This window comes from Mytilus californianus, unplaced genomic scaffold, assembly GCF_021869535.1.
Source record: "Mytilus californianus isolate M0D057914Y unplaced genomic scaffold, xbMytCali1.0.p SCAF_7, whole genome shotgun sequence".
Taxonomy (NCBI): Eukaryota; Metazoa; Mollusca; class Bivalvia; order Mytilida; family Mytilidae; genus Mytilus; species Mytilus californianus.
The window spans coordinates 51,350,926-51,368,328 of NW_026262723.1; the positions used below are offsets into that span (position 1 = coordinate 51,350,926).

Consider the following 17,403-nt stretch of genomic DNA (forward strand, 5'->3'; position numbering starts at 1 on the left):
TAGAATATTCATTATTATTTACTAATAAAAGCTTTCAGTTAAAACAGATTTCCAGTCTAGACACTGTTAAGTTTGGACATTTTGAATGAAATGTGTAAGTGCTATGACGTAATGTAATTTAAAATTAAATTAAAAACAGTTTTAAATTAATTATAATTCTATTTTTAGTGGTTACTAGTGACTTGAAGAAAAATAAAGGAACAGCATTATTTTTGCAACAGTTTTGTGCTATGTTCATCAAAAGAGCTAAACATACGATGAGAAACAAAATTGTCACAATTACACAACTGGCCATTCCATTGTTTTATACAATTATGGCACTTACTGTTGTCCGTACATTTCCTGGGCCAGAAGATTCTCCACCATTGAAACTGAATGTATCTGCTTATGGTAGAAATACAATTGTTTATAATGAAAGAGGAGGTGGGCAAGATTTAAACATGATAGGACATTTCTTTGAAATGCAGTTTAAAAAATCCCATGATGAGGTTGTGAATGTAAAGAGAGACAGTCAGTTTGTCAATATTGATGACTATCTTTTCCAACAGGGAATTGATGGTCTAGGAAACTATAATCTTCATTACATTGTTGGGGCCAAATTTGTAAATGTGACAAACAAAATCAAAGCTACAGCATACTTTAATGACCAATCATTTCACTCATCAGCCATCTCCTTGGCAACTATGTTCAACTCTGTTATTAAATTTGTTATGAACAGTACTGGTTATACATTATCAACAGTCAACTCACCGTTGCCAAGGACACAGACACAAAAGATTCGAGATGAAACAAAAGGCAGTACAACTGGTTTCACAATATCGTTCAATTTTGTATTTGGAATTTCTTTCCTATCCAGCAGTTTTGTATTGTTCCTTATCAAAGAGCGGGCAACCAAGGCGAAACACATTCAGTTTGTTAGTGGAGTAAGCCCAATCAATTTCTGGCTTTCAACTTTTTGTTGGGATATGATAAATTACATTATTCCTTGTATCTTTCTGATTATTACATTTGTGGCTTTTGATATAACAGCATACCTAAAGCCTGTCAGCCATGTTGGTCATATGGCCCTGCTGTTGATACTGTATGGATGGGCTATGTTACCATTTATGTATTTGTTGTCGTTTATATTCACTGTTCCTTCTACAGGATTTGTATGGCTGACAATGTTCAACATATTATCAGGTATTTAGAAGTAAAAAACAATATTTGTTTCTTTGACATCCTAAATTTTGTAATGACAAGAAAAAATAAGAGAATGTTTGTGTCAAAAATCAATTTTAATTTTTTTCAATTATTTAATTTTTAATTTAAGATTACCAGTTGCTAGGAAAATCTACAATATTTAGATTTTTAGATAGTGTGTGACTTGAATGTTAAAAAGGAAAGGTAAAGAAGAGATTAGGATTTACTTGCCTTCAGTATGCTATATATGAACTTCCACTATTATGAACATTATTGTATATTCGCCATTGGAAATTTAGATAAATTAATGTTGTAAATATGCCAGAGTGAATGATAAAACATTGTCACAAACAAAAAATACCGGTAATGAACAATTACAATGACATCTTGCAAAGGTGCTTAGGTTCTATATTATATAGACATTAAATTTCCATTTGCAGGTGATGCAACAATCCTTGCTGTAGGTATATTGGGTATACCACAGTTGGATCTGGAAGATCTTGCCAAAGCATTAGAGTGGGTCTTCTTGACATTCTTACCAAATTTCTGCCTAGGACAGGGATTAATGGATTATTATATGAACTATGAATACTTGGAAGTGTGTAAACCTATAATAGGACTATGTAAAGCTTTTCCCAACCCTTGTTGTAAAGGTAAGAGTTGCCTAGTTTTACTTTAAAATGTCAAATTTTGTATAAAATGTATATTGGTAGATGAATGAACACTCCACCATATAGTTAAAAGACATAACTAGAACAGATTGATTATCCTCTGGTACTGTTCACTGTTACTTGAATCAAACTTGCTCTATATGACATGGTAAAGTTCTGAGTCATCTAGGAAACAACAGATTTGATGATCCCTCCTGCCAACCATTATGTCATAAGTGCCAAGGCTAAAAATGAAACATAGGGGTAAAATGAAAGTATTGTCCATTATCTTTAAAGTCATATGATACTTCAGATTTAAAAAAAAGTAGAATATGTTTTATTTACTTAAATGGCTAAGTTTTACAATAAAACATGTGTACATGGACTTACTTTTAATAGAAAATTCCTTATCTTATCAAAATTTTCAGAAATGATCTGCTATCTGCTATTGAATTATTGTCTTCCTGTTTCTAAATCACTGGTTGCTTTTCATACTACAGCAAAAAAATTTTTGGGATCGTATAATGGTATGATGTCGTCGTCTGCGTCGTCGTCTGAAGACACATTGGTTTCCGGACAATATCTTTAGTTTAAGTGAATGGATCTCTATGAATTTTTTTAAGAAGGTTCAATACCACAAAAGGAAGGTTGGGATTGATTTTGGGGATGATGGTCCCAACCGTTTAGGAATAAGGGGCCCAAAAAGGGGCCCAAAACAAGCATTTTTCTAGTTTCAGGATAATAACTTGTGTATAAGTATTTCGATTGCTCTAAAATTGTACCACAATGTTTAATACCACAAGTAGAAGGTTGGGATACATTTTAGGGGTTAAGGGGTCAACAATTTAGGAATTAAGGGCCAAAAAGGGGCCAAAAACAAGCATTTTTCTAGTTTCCAGACAATAACTTGTGTGTAAGTGTATGGATCTCTCTGACATTGTACCACAAGGTTCCATATTACAAGGGGAAGGCTGGGAATGAGTTTGGGGTTAATTGCCCCAAACATGTATGAATTAGGGGCCAAAAACAAGCATTTTTCTAGTTTCCAGACAATAACTTGTGTGTAAGTGTATGGATCTCTCTGAAATTGTACTACAAGGTTCCATACTACAAAGGAAAGACTGGGATTGAGTTTGGGGATAATTGCTCCAATGGAGGTTTCAAAAAGTTGGGGGGGGGGGGGATTTTTTTAAGGGATTCATACTTTTTTTTCAAAATTTTTAAAATTTCGTATTTTTGAATAGTTTCAAGAAGAAATCTTCAATTGCACAGTATTGCGCAATGGATTTATAAGATCTTTGACCACATTTATTTTGTGTCAGAAACCTACATTATGTCAAAAATTTGATCACAATCCAAATTCAGACAGTATCAAGCTTGAATATTGTGTCCAAATTTGCCCCAACTGTTCAGGGTTCGACCTCTGCGGTCGTATCAGGCTGCGCTCAGTGAAGCATTTTATTCTGTATGCAGTGACCTTAACCTTTCATTAGTACTAAGGCAACCACACATTTTATATTTATAAGATATATGTTAATCTTGTCACATATATTGATATAAACAGAAAGATATATTAATCTTGTCACATATAAACAGAAATATATGTTAATCTTGATTTGTGGTCCCATATAAACAGAAATATATGTTAATCTTGATTTGTGGTCCCATATAAACAGAAATATATGTTAATCTTGATTTGTGGTCCCATATAAACAGAAATATATGTTAATCTTGATTTGTGGTCCCATATAAACAGAAATATATGTTAATCTTGATTTGTGGTCCTATATAAACAGAAATATATGTTACCGGGTAATCTTGATTTGTGGTCCAATATAAACAGAAATATATGTTAATCTTGATTTGTGGTCCCATATAAACAGAAACATATGTTAATCTTGATTTGTGGTCTGTTAAATCTTCCCTTGTCACATATAAACAGAAACATATGTTAATCTTGATTTGTGGTCTGTTAAATCTTCCCTTGTCACATATAAACAGAAATATATGTTAATCTTGATTTGTGGTCAAAATTCTACTTACTGGATTCAGAAATTTTTGTGGGTATCAATTTTTGTGGATTGAGGAAAAGGGTGTAGTTTTATGAATAGTTGATTTCATGGTTTTTCAAAAGTCTGTATTCAAGCCTAAAGAGATTTGTACTTCTCTGAACACTTAAATTCATGATTTAGCTAGATCATACAAATCTATGAAAATTGGGTAAACGGACAGAAAGTCACAGGACAAAAAGTCACAGGACAGAAAGTCACAAATTTGATAGGACAAAAAGTCACAGGACAAAAAGTCACAAATAATTTGTCAACAATTGTTTGAATATATAAGAGAAAGATCTTGAAATATTTTCTTTTTATAACATATATTCATTCTAAAGTTTAGGAAATTGTTCATTCGTCTTGATAAATGAAAATTTATTAAATTTTAATCATGCAAAGGATAAATTTCTTGGCACCATGAAGCCATTGAAGTACCAAGCCACTTTTACATTTTGTTTTCTTAACAATGTTTAGATCATTATTGATATTTATTAAATAAATTTTAATTACAAAGTTTCTTTTTATATAATTTATCAAGAAAAATACAAAAATGTTTATTTAAAATAAGTATTTTCTTTTTCAAAGAAAAATAATCTCAAAACTGAATTGTGACTATTTGTCCTGTGACTTTTTGTCCGTGACTTTTTGTCTGTGACTTTCTGTCCTACATTCGAAAATTGGTACCCAACAAATAATAATGAAACCTCAGTATATATAATACAGTTCTTCTTGCCACAACAGTTTCATAATTAGCAGTTTTGAAAGTTATTTGAATTTTAGGATACAAACATTACTAATCATTAGTTAATAAGAGTCTCAAATTTCAAATAAGGACTACCGTAGTACATATTATTTTGTCTTGTGTTGCATATTAGATTTGTTATGATATTTCTTTCAGATGTAAATATAGGAGATGATAAATGTGGACCTGAAGGATGTTTTCCTTTGAGTAGTAATTATTTAGGATGGGAAAAGAATGGTATTGGTAGAATGTTGTTTTTTTTGGCCATACAAGGGCTTTCATACTTTAGTCTCCTTTTATTTCTTGAATCCCGGTACCTGAACAGATTTCAGTATGCAGTTGGACAAAGAAAAGAAAGAACACACTCACAGTTATCAGATGATTCTGAAGTTATCAATGAGCACACACCACTTTTAGGACCAAACCGAAATGTATCCATAGTTCAAGAAGATACAGATGTTGCCACAGAGAGAGCTAGACTTGCAAATGCATCCTTGAATGAACTATTTAATACAGACTCCCTCATTATGAAAGAATTGACTAAGTTTTATGACAACAATCTTGCTGTTGATCATACAGCTGTTGGGATTCCAGAGGGAGAATGTTTTGGTTTACTTGGTGTTAATGGTGCTGGTAAAACTACAACATTTAAAATTTTGACAGGAGATGAAGTAATGTCATCTGGCAATGCTTATTTGGATGGCATAAGTGTGACAGAAAATATTACAGAGGTTTGTATGTTTTAATGTTCTATCATTTCCCTGAAAATTGATATTTCTTAAAGGAGAAATAAAGTCTTCCTGACTGTGGGGAACAGGTATTGTCAATTATGTCTTCAAAATATTATGTTCTTAAGAGTACCTTTTTTCCATTTGACTTTATGCTTTGTATCATTCTGATGAGTTAAGCCCTTTACAACTGATTTGTAGAGTTTGTTCATATGTTGTACTGTTTAACAACTGTTCCAAGTTAGGAGGAGGGATGGGCGCAAACATGTTTAACCCTGCCATATTCTGTCTGTGCCTATCCCAAGTCAGGAGCCTGTAATTCAGTGGTTGTCGTGTGTTGCTGTATATAATGTTTGTTTTTCGTTCATTGTTTTGTACATAAATCAGGCCTTTAGTTTTCTCATTTGAATTGTTTTACATTTTGTCATTTCGGGGCCTTTGATAGCTGACTATGTGGTGTGGGTTTTGCTGAAAGCCGTACGGTGATCTATAGTTGATAACTTCTATGTCATTTCGTCTCTGGTGGAGAGTTGTCTCATTGGCAATCATACCACATTTAATTTTTATAGTAAGGAAATCAGCTGGCCTAAATAATTAGATAAATAGAGTTTGTGAAAATATATTCACAATGGCCTTGTGACAAGATAAGAAAAATTTTAAGAAGTGTTTGGCAGGTCATTTCTGTGTGTCACATGTTCTCTGAGATTATTGTTAAAAAAACAGATATTTGCTTTGAACTGTAAAGGTACATGGTTTTGAAGACAATTAAATTTTTAAGACAAAGTATTAAGTTATAAATGACTTTGAAGAAATTCCTGATTACACCTTAATCAATTTAATAAAATTTAAATGATAAAATATCTAGCTATAAAGGCTTCAAAATTTGTGTCTTGTATTTCAGGTGAGACAAAGACTGGGTTACTGTCCACAGTATGATGCCTTGATTGACCAGATGACAGGACGTGAGACACTATACATGTTTGCCAGATTACGTGGGGTTCAGGAGAATGTTATACCAGAGGTTGTTGGTGGACTGATTACATCACTTCTGTTACAGAAACATGCAGATAAATTAGTTAAAGCATATAGGTAACAAGAAAATAATTGATACATGCTCTATAAGTAACAATGTTTATGATATCTTTTCGATTCGATATTTACTCATAAATTAGCAATTCACAATTTAATAGTTACAACAAGTTTCGCAAAAATATTGAATTTCTTTATTGAAATTCCCTTTTGATTTAACAAAATTTAAATTCCTCAATACTGATGTCCTATTTCATGGTTTTTCAAAAGTCTGTATTCAATTCTGATGTTAGCATAGGATAAGGAGCACATATACAATAATAAGAATTTGTGGTATGATAACAATGAGACAACTATCCAGTTTATTCCAAATGATGTAGATGTAATCAACTACAGGTCACTGTAAGGCTTTCAACAATACAGTAAAGTAAGCTATATTAAATAGCTTTGACAAAACAAATGTGGAATAATTCAAAAGAGAACACTAATGACCTAAAATCAACATACTGAAAAAATATATATGACAGACAGCAACCAACAACAACAACTGAATTACAGGCTCCTGACTTCAGGACAGGCACATGTGGTAGGGTTAAGGAATCTTAGTGAGCTCTCAACCCTCTCCTTACATAGGACAGTAATGTACTAGCACAACATAAGACCATATTGAAAAAAGTCAGTTGAGAAGGCCTTAACCAATCAGCTCTGCACAAAGCACAAAAAACATCTAACAAAAAGACAAAAGACATAAATAAAGGCAACAGTAGTATACCGCTGTTCGAAACTCATAAATCGATAGAGATAAAAACAAATCCGGGTTACAAACTAAAACTGAGGGAAACGCATCAAATATAAGAGGAGAACAACGACACAACAAAAACACAACATTAAAATGTAACACACACAGAAACGAACTATAATATAACAATGGCCATTTCCTGACTTGGTACAGGACATTTTAAGAAAAAAATGGTGGGTTGAACCTGGTTTTGTGGCATGCTAAACCTCCCGCTTTTATGGCAACGTCAAACACAACACCAAAACGACAACATCACATGACAGGACCACAATACAAATAAATAGCAGAACATATAGGACAATCGAAGAGTACACACAGTTACTGAAAGCTTGTTCAAAATAAAAATAAGGAGATGTGGTACGATGGCCAATCAAAGCCAATTGCAACTAATAAATAAATCATGTTTCCCAGACTAAATGTACATTATAAATTATTTTGTTCTTTCAGTGGTGGTAACAAAAGGAAATTGAGCACTGCCATAGCATTAGTTGGCAATCCTCCAATAGTATTTCTGGATGAGCCAACAACAGGGATGGATCCAGTAGCTAGGCGACATCTGTGGGATGTTTTATCCAATATACGTGATTCTGGGAGAACGCTTGTATTAACATCACATAGGTAAAAAGATTGAGAGGTCCAATTTCATTTACAATTGCCATATTAGTTGTAAAGAGGAGCTAGATTTCATGTTTTATAGAAAAAAATGGATTATATTACTTCAGTTTAAAGGAGTTCAAGTTCGTACATATCATTAGATATAATTTTAAATATTAGACATACCTTGATTTTTTTATATCTCTTGTTAAGTGACCATTGAAATTTAATTTCCGTTTTTGTCTCGCTTTCAAAGAAAGTTGCTCTTCTGGGCGGCGGAGGCAACGGCACAGGAGGATGTGTCATCAATTGTTAAGTTTTCTGCTTGAGTCAGTTTGATAGGAGCTACTTGTTGTAGATCAATGATATTTTGTATAAAGTTACATTACTATCAATACATATCAGTATGACAGCTAGTTGGAGGCCCTGCCCGAAGGTCAAGTCCAGCGACTTTCAATTAATAATCAATTTTCTATGTTAAGTTTTCTGCTTAAGTTAGTTTGATAAGAACTACTTGTGATAGATCAATGATGTTTCCTGTAAAGTTGCATTACTATCACTACATATCAGTTTGACAACTATTTCTAGGTCCTGACCCTGTAGTTCATGGTCCAGCAATTTTGAATTAATTAGCAATATTGCTGTCCATCAGATTCTTTTTCTGAATTTTCTGCAGACAGGCGAGACATTTCTCTGTGTCAACAGATCTTATTTAAAAGTTACCTCTGAAATTAAGGTATCAATGGAAATTTAATGTAGTAAAAAAGTGTTGGGTTAAAATAGGTTTTTTGGTGCCATATCATATGAAAGTGCTTAAAAGATTCCTTCAGCTAAAATTTGAAATTTCCAAGGTAAAGCAAAACACAAAGCATACACTAAGTATCAAATGAAAAGGGGTCAATGTGACATCTTTATATTTTAGCATGGAGGAGTGTGAAGCCTTATGTACTAGACTGGCTATCATGGTCAATGGACAGTTTAAATGTTTAGGTAGTCCACAACATCTAAAGAACAAGTTCGGTGAAGGGTATTCTCTACTAGCCAGAGTTGGAACACCATCAGATGGCACAGAACCAAATATTCAACCATTAATGAGATTCATTAAAGAAAAATTTCCTGACAGTGAAATTAAAGATGTACATCAAGAAATGATTCATTATCATGTTAAAGACACAAAATTGACGTGGGCCAAGATATTTGGATTAATGGAACAAGCAAAGATTAAATACAATATAGAAGACTATTCTGTTAGTCAAACAACATTAGAACAGGTTTTCATTAATTTTGCAAGGTCACAAATTCCACCGATAGAAACAAAATTACAATGTTGCCAAAAGTGTTCTATTGTTTGTGGTTTATGTTGTTGTAATAATTCTTAATTTGTTTATTTTTGTTTGTTTCTTACTGTGATAAATTGTGTAATAACTATATGTCTGACGAGTACTCAAAACATTAGTGATTTTTAAAAATAGTACTGACATTCATGCATAGATTTTATTGAATCAAGTGGAATATATAATTTTAGAATTAAGAACAATATATACTGATTTTTGCAATTTTGTTGATTACATGTTGATCGTATAAAAAAATTAAGGTTTTTAACACATAAACAATATATATTTATAATAAATTTTTTTAGCTCAATTTTTATAATATGTATAAATTTAAATTTTGATATGATGGTAATATTAGGTAGTTGAATTGATAAACTGTTAAAAATAATTATAGATCAACATTCTTGTAATTAAAATCGATTTATATAGGTGGATTGTTTGAACACAGTGAAAACTTATTGTTCATTAAAGCAGTGGCGGATCCAGGGGGGTTCTGGGGGCTGGAACCCCCCCCCCTTTTTTTGACGATCAATGCATTTGAATGGGGACATATAGTTGGAACCCCCCCTTTTAAAAATGGCTGGATCCGCCCCTGTAAAGGACTGTTTTATTTTGAAGTGTGGTACCTAAATTTCTTTAATACTCCTATTTAATAGTACAAATAGTGCACATGATTGTGAATTGCATCTTAAGTTGTAAGTAACCTACATATATATCGTGTTTCCATGGTACCATAACAGTTTAAGTGGAACAGTCCTGCATAGTTTCAGCAATTTTTTTTAGGACATTTGTAATATTTTGTACCTGTGTATTTATGTATGTGTTCTTTGTATTTTTTCTTATCTGTGATAAAATAAACAATTCCACCTATCTTAATAACAATTATCTTTTAAGAAACTCAAATGAGTGTGTGTGATTTAAGGCCTTTTTAAACCCTTTATTTGATATGAGATATAATTTAAATGATGATGATTAGACTGTATTTAATTGAATTAACACAAAAAAAATTTAAATACTATTTTCTTTCTATCAAATACGTATTACAAACTCCTTCCTGTCAACACAAATTTTGATCAATTGATGTTTTTTTTTTTAAAACATGAACATGCGAGTGATATTGGCCACAATACCGGATCAACAAACCAAGATGCCCTTTTAATATGGTAATTTGTAAGGTAACAGTTAGATAAGAGATTTGGGGTGTTTCTAAGACACATTATTTTGACTCCATGACCTCTAGGATTTGTTCATACTTTGATTGGTTAATGCCTAGCAAAAAGGAGCAAATGAAGATTATGAAGTTAGATTCAACCTGCCTTTGAAATCAAATGCATGACCTCTCACATCTCTGGTACAAATATTTGTTTTTTTTTATGCCCCCGCCGTTTTTCATTCCATTCTCTAACTAGTTTGCCTCAACAAAATGTTATGAAACTTATACACCACACTTATTACCACAAAACACATATCAAGTTTGAATTTTGGTGGCATCACTTTTACTGTTCTAGAGTTATGCCTCTTTACAAATGGAAAAAATGCTGAATTTTTTGTTTCCATTCTCTAACTTAAGTTTGCCTCAACCAAATGTTATGACTCTTATACACAATGCTTATTACCACAAAACTCAGATCAAGTTTGAATTTTGATGGCATCACTTTTACCGTTCTAGCGTTATAAAATTTATAATGGAAATGGGGAGTGTGTCAGAGAGACAGTAACCCGACCAAAGAGCAGAAAACAGCTCAAGGCCACCAATGGGTCTTCAACACAGCGAAAAAATCCTGCTCCTGGAGGCAGGCTTCAGCTGGCCTTGAAACAAAAAGGTGTACTAGTTCAGAGAAAATGGACGTCACACTTAACTCCGAAACATATAGATGAACCAAAATTAAAAAAAGAACATACAGATCATTTTGGCAAATTTTTAAAATCTAATTTTTGGAAATAATTATCTCAGTTGTAAGGCAAATTCACATCTGGATGTGTATAGTTTTTATGCCCCCTCTGTAGCGGTGGGGGTATTAAGTTTTACCCTTGTCCGTCCTTACATACATACGCACGTCCCAAAATTGCTTTCCATTCTCTAACTTGAGTTTGCCTCAACCAAATGTTATGAAACTTATACCAATGCTTATTACCACAAAACACAGATTAAGTTTGAATTTTGGTGGCGTCACTTTAACCGTTCTAGAGTTATGCCCCTTTATAAATGGAAAAATTGCTAAATTTTTAGTTTCCGTTCTCTAACTTAAGTTTGCACAATCAAATGTTATGAAACTTATGCACAATGATTATTACCACAAAACACAGATCAAGTTTGAATTTTGGTGGCGTCACTTTAATGGTTCTAGAGTTGTGCCCCTTTATAAATGGAAAAATTGAAAAAATTTTATTTTCTTCTAAATATCAAGTAATTTTTAAAATTGGAGTTATCTTCCTTTGACCATGATTACAGTTGAATCAACTACAATCAATGCTTTATACAATGCAATTTTTAATTTTGACTTCCACTGATAAAACACAGATCAAGTTGAATTTGGGTAGCGTCACTTTAACCATTATTGAGTTATGCCCCTTTATAAATGAAAGATTGCAAAATTTTAAGTTTCCATTCTGTAACTTAAGTTTGCCCCAACCAAACATTATGAAACCTATACACAATATTCATTACCACAAAACTAAGATCAAGTACAAATTTTTTGTTTCCGTTTTCTAACTTTAGTTTGCCTCAATCAATTGTTATGAAACTTATACACAATGCTTATTACTACATAATACAGATTAAGTACGAAATTTGGTGGTGACACTTTTACCATTCTTGAGTTATGTCCCTTTATAAACATAAAAATTGCTGAATTTTTCGTTTCCGTTCTCTAACTTTAGTTTGTCTCAACCAAATGTTTTAAAACTTATACACAACAGTTCTAGAGTTATGCGTGTTTACAAATAGAAAAATTGCTGAATTTTTATACGACCGCAAAAAAATTTTGTGGTCGTATATTGGTATGACGTTGGCGTAGTCGTCGTCCGGCGTCGTCGTCGTCCGGCGTCGTCGTCCGAATACACAATGGTTTTCGCACTCTAACTTTAGTTTAAGTGAATGGATCTCTATGAAATTTTACCATAAGGTTCAATACCACAATAGGAAGGTGGGGATTGATTTTGGGGGTTATGGTACCAACAGTTAAATAATTAGGGGCCAAAAAGGGGCCGAAAATAAGCATTTTTGTAACTTCCAGACATAACTTGTGTGTTATTGTATGGATCTCTTTGACATTGTACTACAAGATTCCATATCACAAAGGGTCGATGATGGGATTGATTTTGGGGTTAATTTCCTCGAAATTTTAGGAATAAGGGGCCAAAAGGGGGCAAAAAACAAGCATTTTTCTAGTTTCATGACAATAACTTGTGTGTAAGTGTATGGATCTTTCTGAAATTTTACTACAAGGTTCCATTTCGCAAGGGGAAAGCTGGAATTGAGTTTTGTGGTAATTGCCTAAACCGTTTAGTAATAAGGGGCCTAAAAAGGGGTGAAAAATAAGCATTTTTTAGTTTCTAGACAATAACTTGTGTTCAAGTGTATGGATCTCTCTAAAATTGTATTACAAGGTACCATACCACAAAGGCAAGGCTGTTATTGAGCTTGGTTTGGGGGGGAAGAGGGGGGTGATGAATCATAGGGGGGGGGGGGGGGGTCAAAAAAGGGGTAATTATTTTTTTTCGTTTAAGGAATAAGGGGAAAAAAGGTTAAAAAACTAGGGTTTCCATTTTAATAGACAAATAATTGAGTAAAGAACATTATTTAAAAGCAGTGTAAGGTTGGTAATTCAAACTCATTTAAATATCTCACCTGCACTATGTTTGAATTATGTAAATTGGAAATTTGCCAATTATTTTAGTATAATAAACTTCATTGGAAATTTGCCAATATAAAATTTTGCTGATGAAGGTTTTTTGTTTACCTTTAGTCTGACTATGATGTCATTTTCTATTTTAATAGCCTTATGATGTAGTCAAATTTTTTTTGATACTTTTATGATGTATTTTAATGCGCTTTTATGGTTGCAAATTTATTGTTTTAATATAATAAACTCCATTGGAAATTTACCAATAGTTTGTTTATTTTTAGCTATGACTATGATGTCATTTTCTATTTAATTTTAAGTTTACAAATTAATTTCAGTTTTAAATATTATTGTAAAATGTTTGCCCAAAACATTTATTAATAAGTGGCCAAAAAAGGGGGCAAAAATAAGCATTTTTTTAGTTTCCAGACATTAACTTGTGTTCAAGTGTATGGATTTCTCTGAAATTGTACTTAAAGGTACCATACCACAAAGGGAAGTGGGTCAAAAAATTTTTGGGGGGGGGGGGGATTTTTTTTCCTTTTTTTTTTCTTTAAAATTTTCCATTTTAAGTTGGTTAATTCTGATCACAAAGAGAAAGTTGGAATTGAGCTTGGGGGATAATTGCTCAAATGTTAAGGAATAAGGGGCTAAAAAAGGGGTTAAAAATAAGCATTTTTTTTTAGTTTCCAACAATTAATTGTGTTTAAGTAATTGGATCTCTGTGAAATTGTACTGCAAGGTACCATACCACAAACTGAAGGCTGGGATTGAGTTTGGGGGGGCGTGATGTGTGAAAATTTTCCACTTAAAGTTGGTTAATTATTTCTGATTTAGATATAAAAGCAAATAATAATGATGTGGTTTGATTTTATCAAAAACTTAAATTGAAGTTATGTATATTGTAAATTTAGGTTACATTGGAATTTAAGAATTGGCTTTGGGGTAGGGTTATGGCTCAAACCTTTAAATAATAAGGGAAAAAAAGGTGAAAAAACAAGGGTTTCCAGGTTAATAGACAAATAAGTACAAAACATTATTTAAAAGCAGTGTAAGGTTGGTAATTCAAACTCATTTAAATATCTCACTTACACTGCTTTTAAATTATGTAAATTGGAAATTTGCCAATAACTTTATTGTTAATAAATGCATTGGAAATTTGCCAACAATTTTAGTATAATAAACTTCATTGGAAATTTGCCAATATAAAATTTTGCTGATGAAGGTTTTTTGTTTACCTTTAGCCTTGACTATGAAGTCATTTTCTATTTTTATAGCCTTATGATGTAGTTGAATTATTTAATACTTTTATGATGTGTTTAAATGGGGTTTTATGGTTGCAAATTTATTGTTTTAGTTTAATAAACTCCATTTAAAATTTGGTAATAAAAAAAATTTTTGTTTATTTTTAGCTATGATTATGATGTCATTTTCTATTTTACTTTTATGGTTGCAAAGAAATTTTTATTTTTAGATATTACTGTTAAATGATGCTGATTAAGGTTTTTGCTATGTTTAGCCATGACTATGATGTCATTTTCTATTTTAATATCTGTCATGATGTATTTAAATGGGCTTTTATGGTTACAAAGGAATTTTATTTTTAAATATTACTGTAAAATGTTGCTGATTAAGGATTTTGTTTATTTTTAGCCATGACTATGATGTCATTTTCTATTTTAATACCTTTATTTTGTAATTTCCATTTTTAGATATTACTGTTAAATGATGCTGATTGAGGGTTTGAATGCTGGGATTGATTTTGGGGGTAATTGCCTCCAAATTTTAGGAATTAGGGGGCAAAAAACAAGCATTTTTCTAGTTTCATGACAATAACTTGTGTGTAAGTGTATGGATATTTATGAAATTGTACTACAAGGTTCCATATCACAAAGGGAAAGCTGGAATTGAGTTTGGGGGTAATTGCCCAAAACGTTTAGGAATAAGGGGCCAAAAATAAGCATTTTTCTAGTTTCCAGACAATAACTTGTGTTCAAGTGTATGGATCTCTCTGAAATTGTACTGCAAGGTACCATACCACAAAGGGAAGGCTGGGATTGTTTTTGGGGGTAATTGTCTCAAAATGTTAGGAATTAGGGGCCATAAAGGGGCAAAAAAACAAGCATTTTTCTAGTTTCATGACAATAACTTGTGTGTAAGTGTATGGATCTTTATGACATTGTACTGCAAGGTTCCATATCACAAAGGGAAAGCTGGGTTTGAGTTTGGGGGTAATTGCCCTAAACTTTTAGGAATTTGGGGCCAAAAAGGTGCAAAAAACCCAAGCATTTTTCTAGTTTCCAGACAATAATTTGTGTTCAAGTGTATGGATCTCTCTGAAATTGTACTGCAAGGTACCATACCACAAAGGGAAGGCTGGGATTGAGTTTGGGGGTGATGAATCATAAGGGGGTTTCAAAAAATTTGGGGGGGGGATTTTTTTTTCCTTTTTTTTCTTTAAAATTTTCCATTTTAAATTGGTTATTTCTGATTTATATATAAAAGCAAATACTAATGATATGGTTTGAATAGGTAAATTAAAATTTTTTAAGTTCTTAGACTACTTTCATTCTGTGTGAGAAACCTATGCTGTGTCAAATATTTAATTACAATCCAAATTCAGTGCTGTATCAAGCTTGAATGTTGTGTCCATACTTGCCCCAACTGTTCAGGGTTCGACCTCTGCGGTCGTATCAAGCTGCGCCCCAGCGGAGCATTTTATTAGTTTCTGTTCTCTACTTAAGTTAGCCTCAACCAAATGTTATGAGACTTACACACAATGCTTATTACCACAAAACTCAGATCAAGTTCAAATTTGGGTAGCATCACTTTTACCGTTCTTCAGTTATGTCCCTTTATAACTATATGATATGCAAGCGGGGGCATCATCTGTGTCCACATGTGGACACTATCCACATTTATTTTTACCTGCGTTGATAAAGGCAGAAGCAGGTCTAAAGAAAACTTTGACAAAGTTTATTATACCCCACGCAACGAGTTGCGGAGGGTATAATGTTTATGACCTGTCTGTCCGTCCATATGTCAGTCCGTCAGTCCTGTTTCTTGTCATCGCAACTCCTCTCAAACCACACAACAGAATTTCACGAAACCTATATGAACTATTGCACACTAATGATACCTTCACAAAGTATTTGGTAATGAAAGAACCTTAGTTTTGTTAAAGATCAAACAGCCTATTCAGTTCTACCAGTGATTTTTCCTTAAAATTTTGTGTATAGGTATTTCATGATTTGAGGAACAAAATATGATAAAAAAAATTGGGGGTCACTGACTTAGTTTTGTCACTATAGCAACCTCAGTTTCGTGTTTTCCCGAATATTAGCATGATATTTGCTTGTTATTTAAACTCTCAAAAAATCCCATTATATCATACCTACAAGCATAATTCTTGTTTCATGTTAAACAGCAGATTTGTGTCTATCAAATACAGGTTCAAGATTTTAAGACTTATTGTTTTGATCTTAAAAAAAATGATTTATTTCATTCCCGCCAAAAATAAAACGCAAGAATGAAAAACGTTTCAAGTATTAAAAAAAAGTTATGATTAATTTTCATGTTTTTTTCTCGTTCGTTTTGAAGAAAAGAGTTGTCTTTCTTCAGAACATTGAATCTGACGTCATAGTACAAGTTTTCCTTGCTGGCGGACTGTTTGAAAAAAATTGCAAATTGGACGTTTGAAACCCACATTTAAATTTTCAAGAATCAAATTTAAGAACTATATTCACCTACTTTATTATCCGGTAATTCAAGAGATCACATGTATGTATCAGTATCAGATCTCATGATGTTGTTGCCGCACAAAATTAACCTTCAGAAACACCATCCGTCGGAATGAAAAATTGTTCGAAATAACTTTTTACGACGCTTTAGAAAGGAAAGTCTGTTTTTGTCCTCTCCCTCTCATTAGCAAAATCAATGAAAATAAAACGAGAAATGAAAGATGACACTGGCTAACTTACAGACTATTTGACTATATTAGACTAGATGTGTGGGTTTTTTGTCGCGTCAATTTCAGAACTTCGCCCTAGCGCACTCTTTCGCTACTGTTGACAGACGGACAGACATTAGCACGGACGGACTTCTTTATACCATTATGTTTCCCGACTAAGACGAGCGTATACAAATTATTCCATCTAGTTTGTGGATTCATTATTTCTGAATATTTGAAACATAAGAAAATTAAAATTATAGGTATAATATATGAATTAAAGTTTTTGATTCTAAAACGTTATACATCCATTTATCATAAAATACGATCCCCGTTATTATTACCTCACGTGTTTTGAATAAACGAGACAGTAAATATAAAATACAAATAAGTTTTTAATTCAAAAATTGATTTAGAATCTAAGAAATAATTTTCCGTTGAAAACTATAAAGTATTTCTCAAAACTGGATGAAATATTATGAATCTAAATAGCTCAT

General features: G+C 32.4%; 1 protein-coding gene and 1 long non-coding RNA gene across 6 annotated transcripts in view; one reads left to right on the top strand and one right to left on the bottom strand.

Moving 5' to 3' along the window:
• Positions 1-10,204, top strand: part of LOC127709695 (phospholipid-transporting ATPase ABCA3-like) — a 78,811-nt gene extending 68,607 nt beyond the window's left edge. For all 5 annotated transcript variants that reach the window (XM_052215325.1, XM_052215324.1, XM_052215326.1 and 2 more), the window contains 6 exons: positions 169-1,182; positions 1,623-1,835; positions 4,785-5,359; positions 6,258-6,445; positions 7,632-7,802; positions 8,701-10,204. In XM_052215325.1, the coding sequence (XP_052071285.1) occupies positions 169-1,182; positions 1,623-1,835; positions 4,785-5,359; positions 6,258-6,445; positions 7,632-7,802; positions 8,701-9,157 (2,618 nt within the window). In that variant the 3' untranslated portion in view covers positions 9,158-10,204. The remainder of the gene's footprint in view (positions 1-168; positions 1,183-1,622; positions 1,836-4,784; positions 5,360-6,257; positions 6,446-7,631; positions 7,803-8,700) is intronic.
• Positions 1-17,403, bottom strand: part of LOC127709751 (uncharacterized) — a 133,978-nt gene that overhangs the window by 106,519 nt on the left and 10,056 nt on the right. The gene's annotated exons all lie outside the window — the stretch shown is intronic.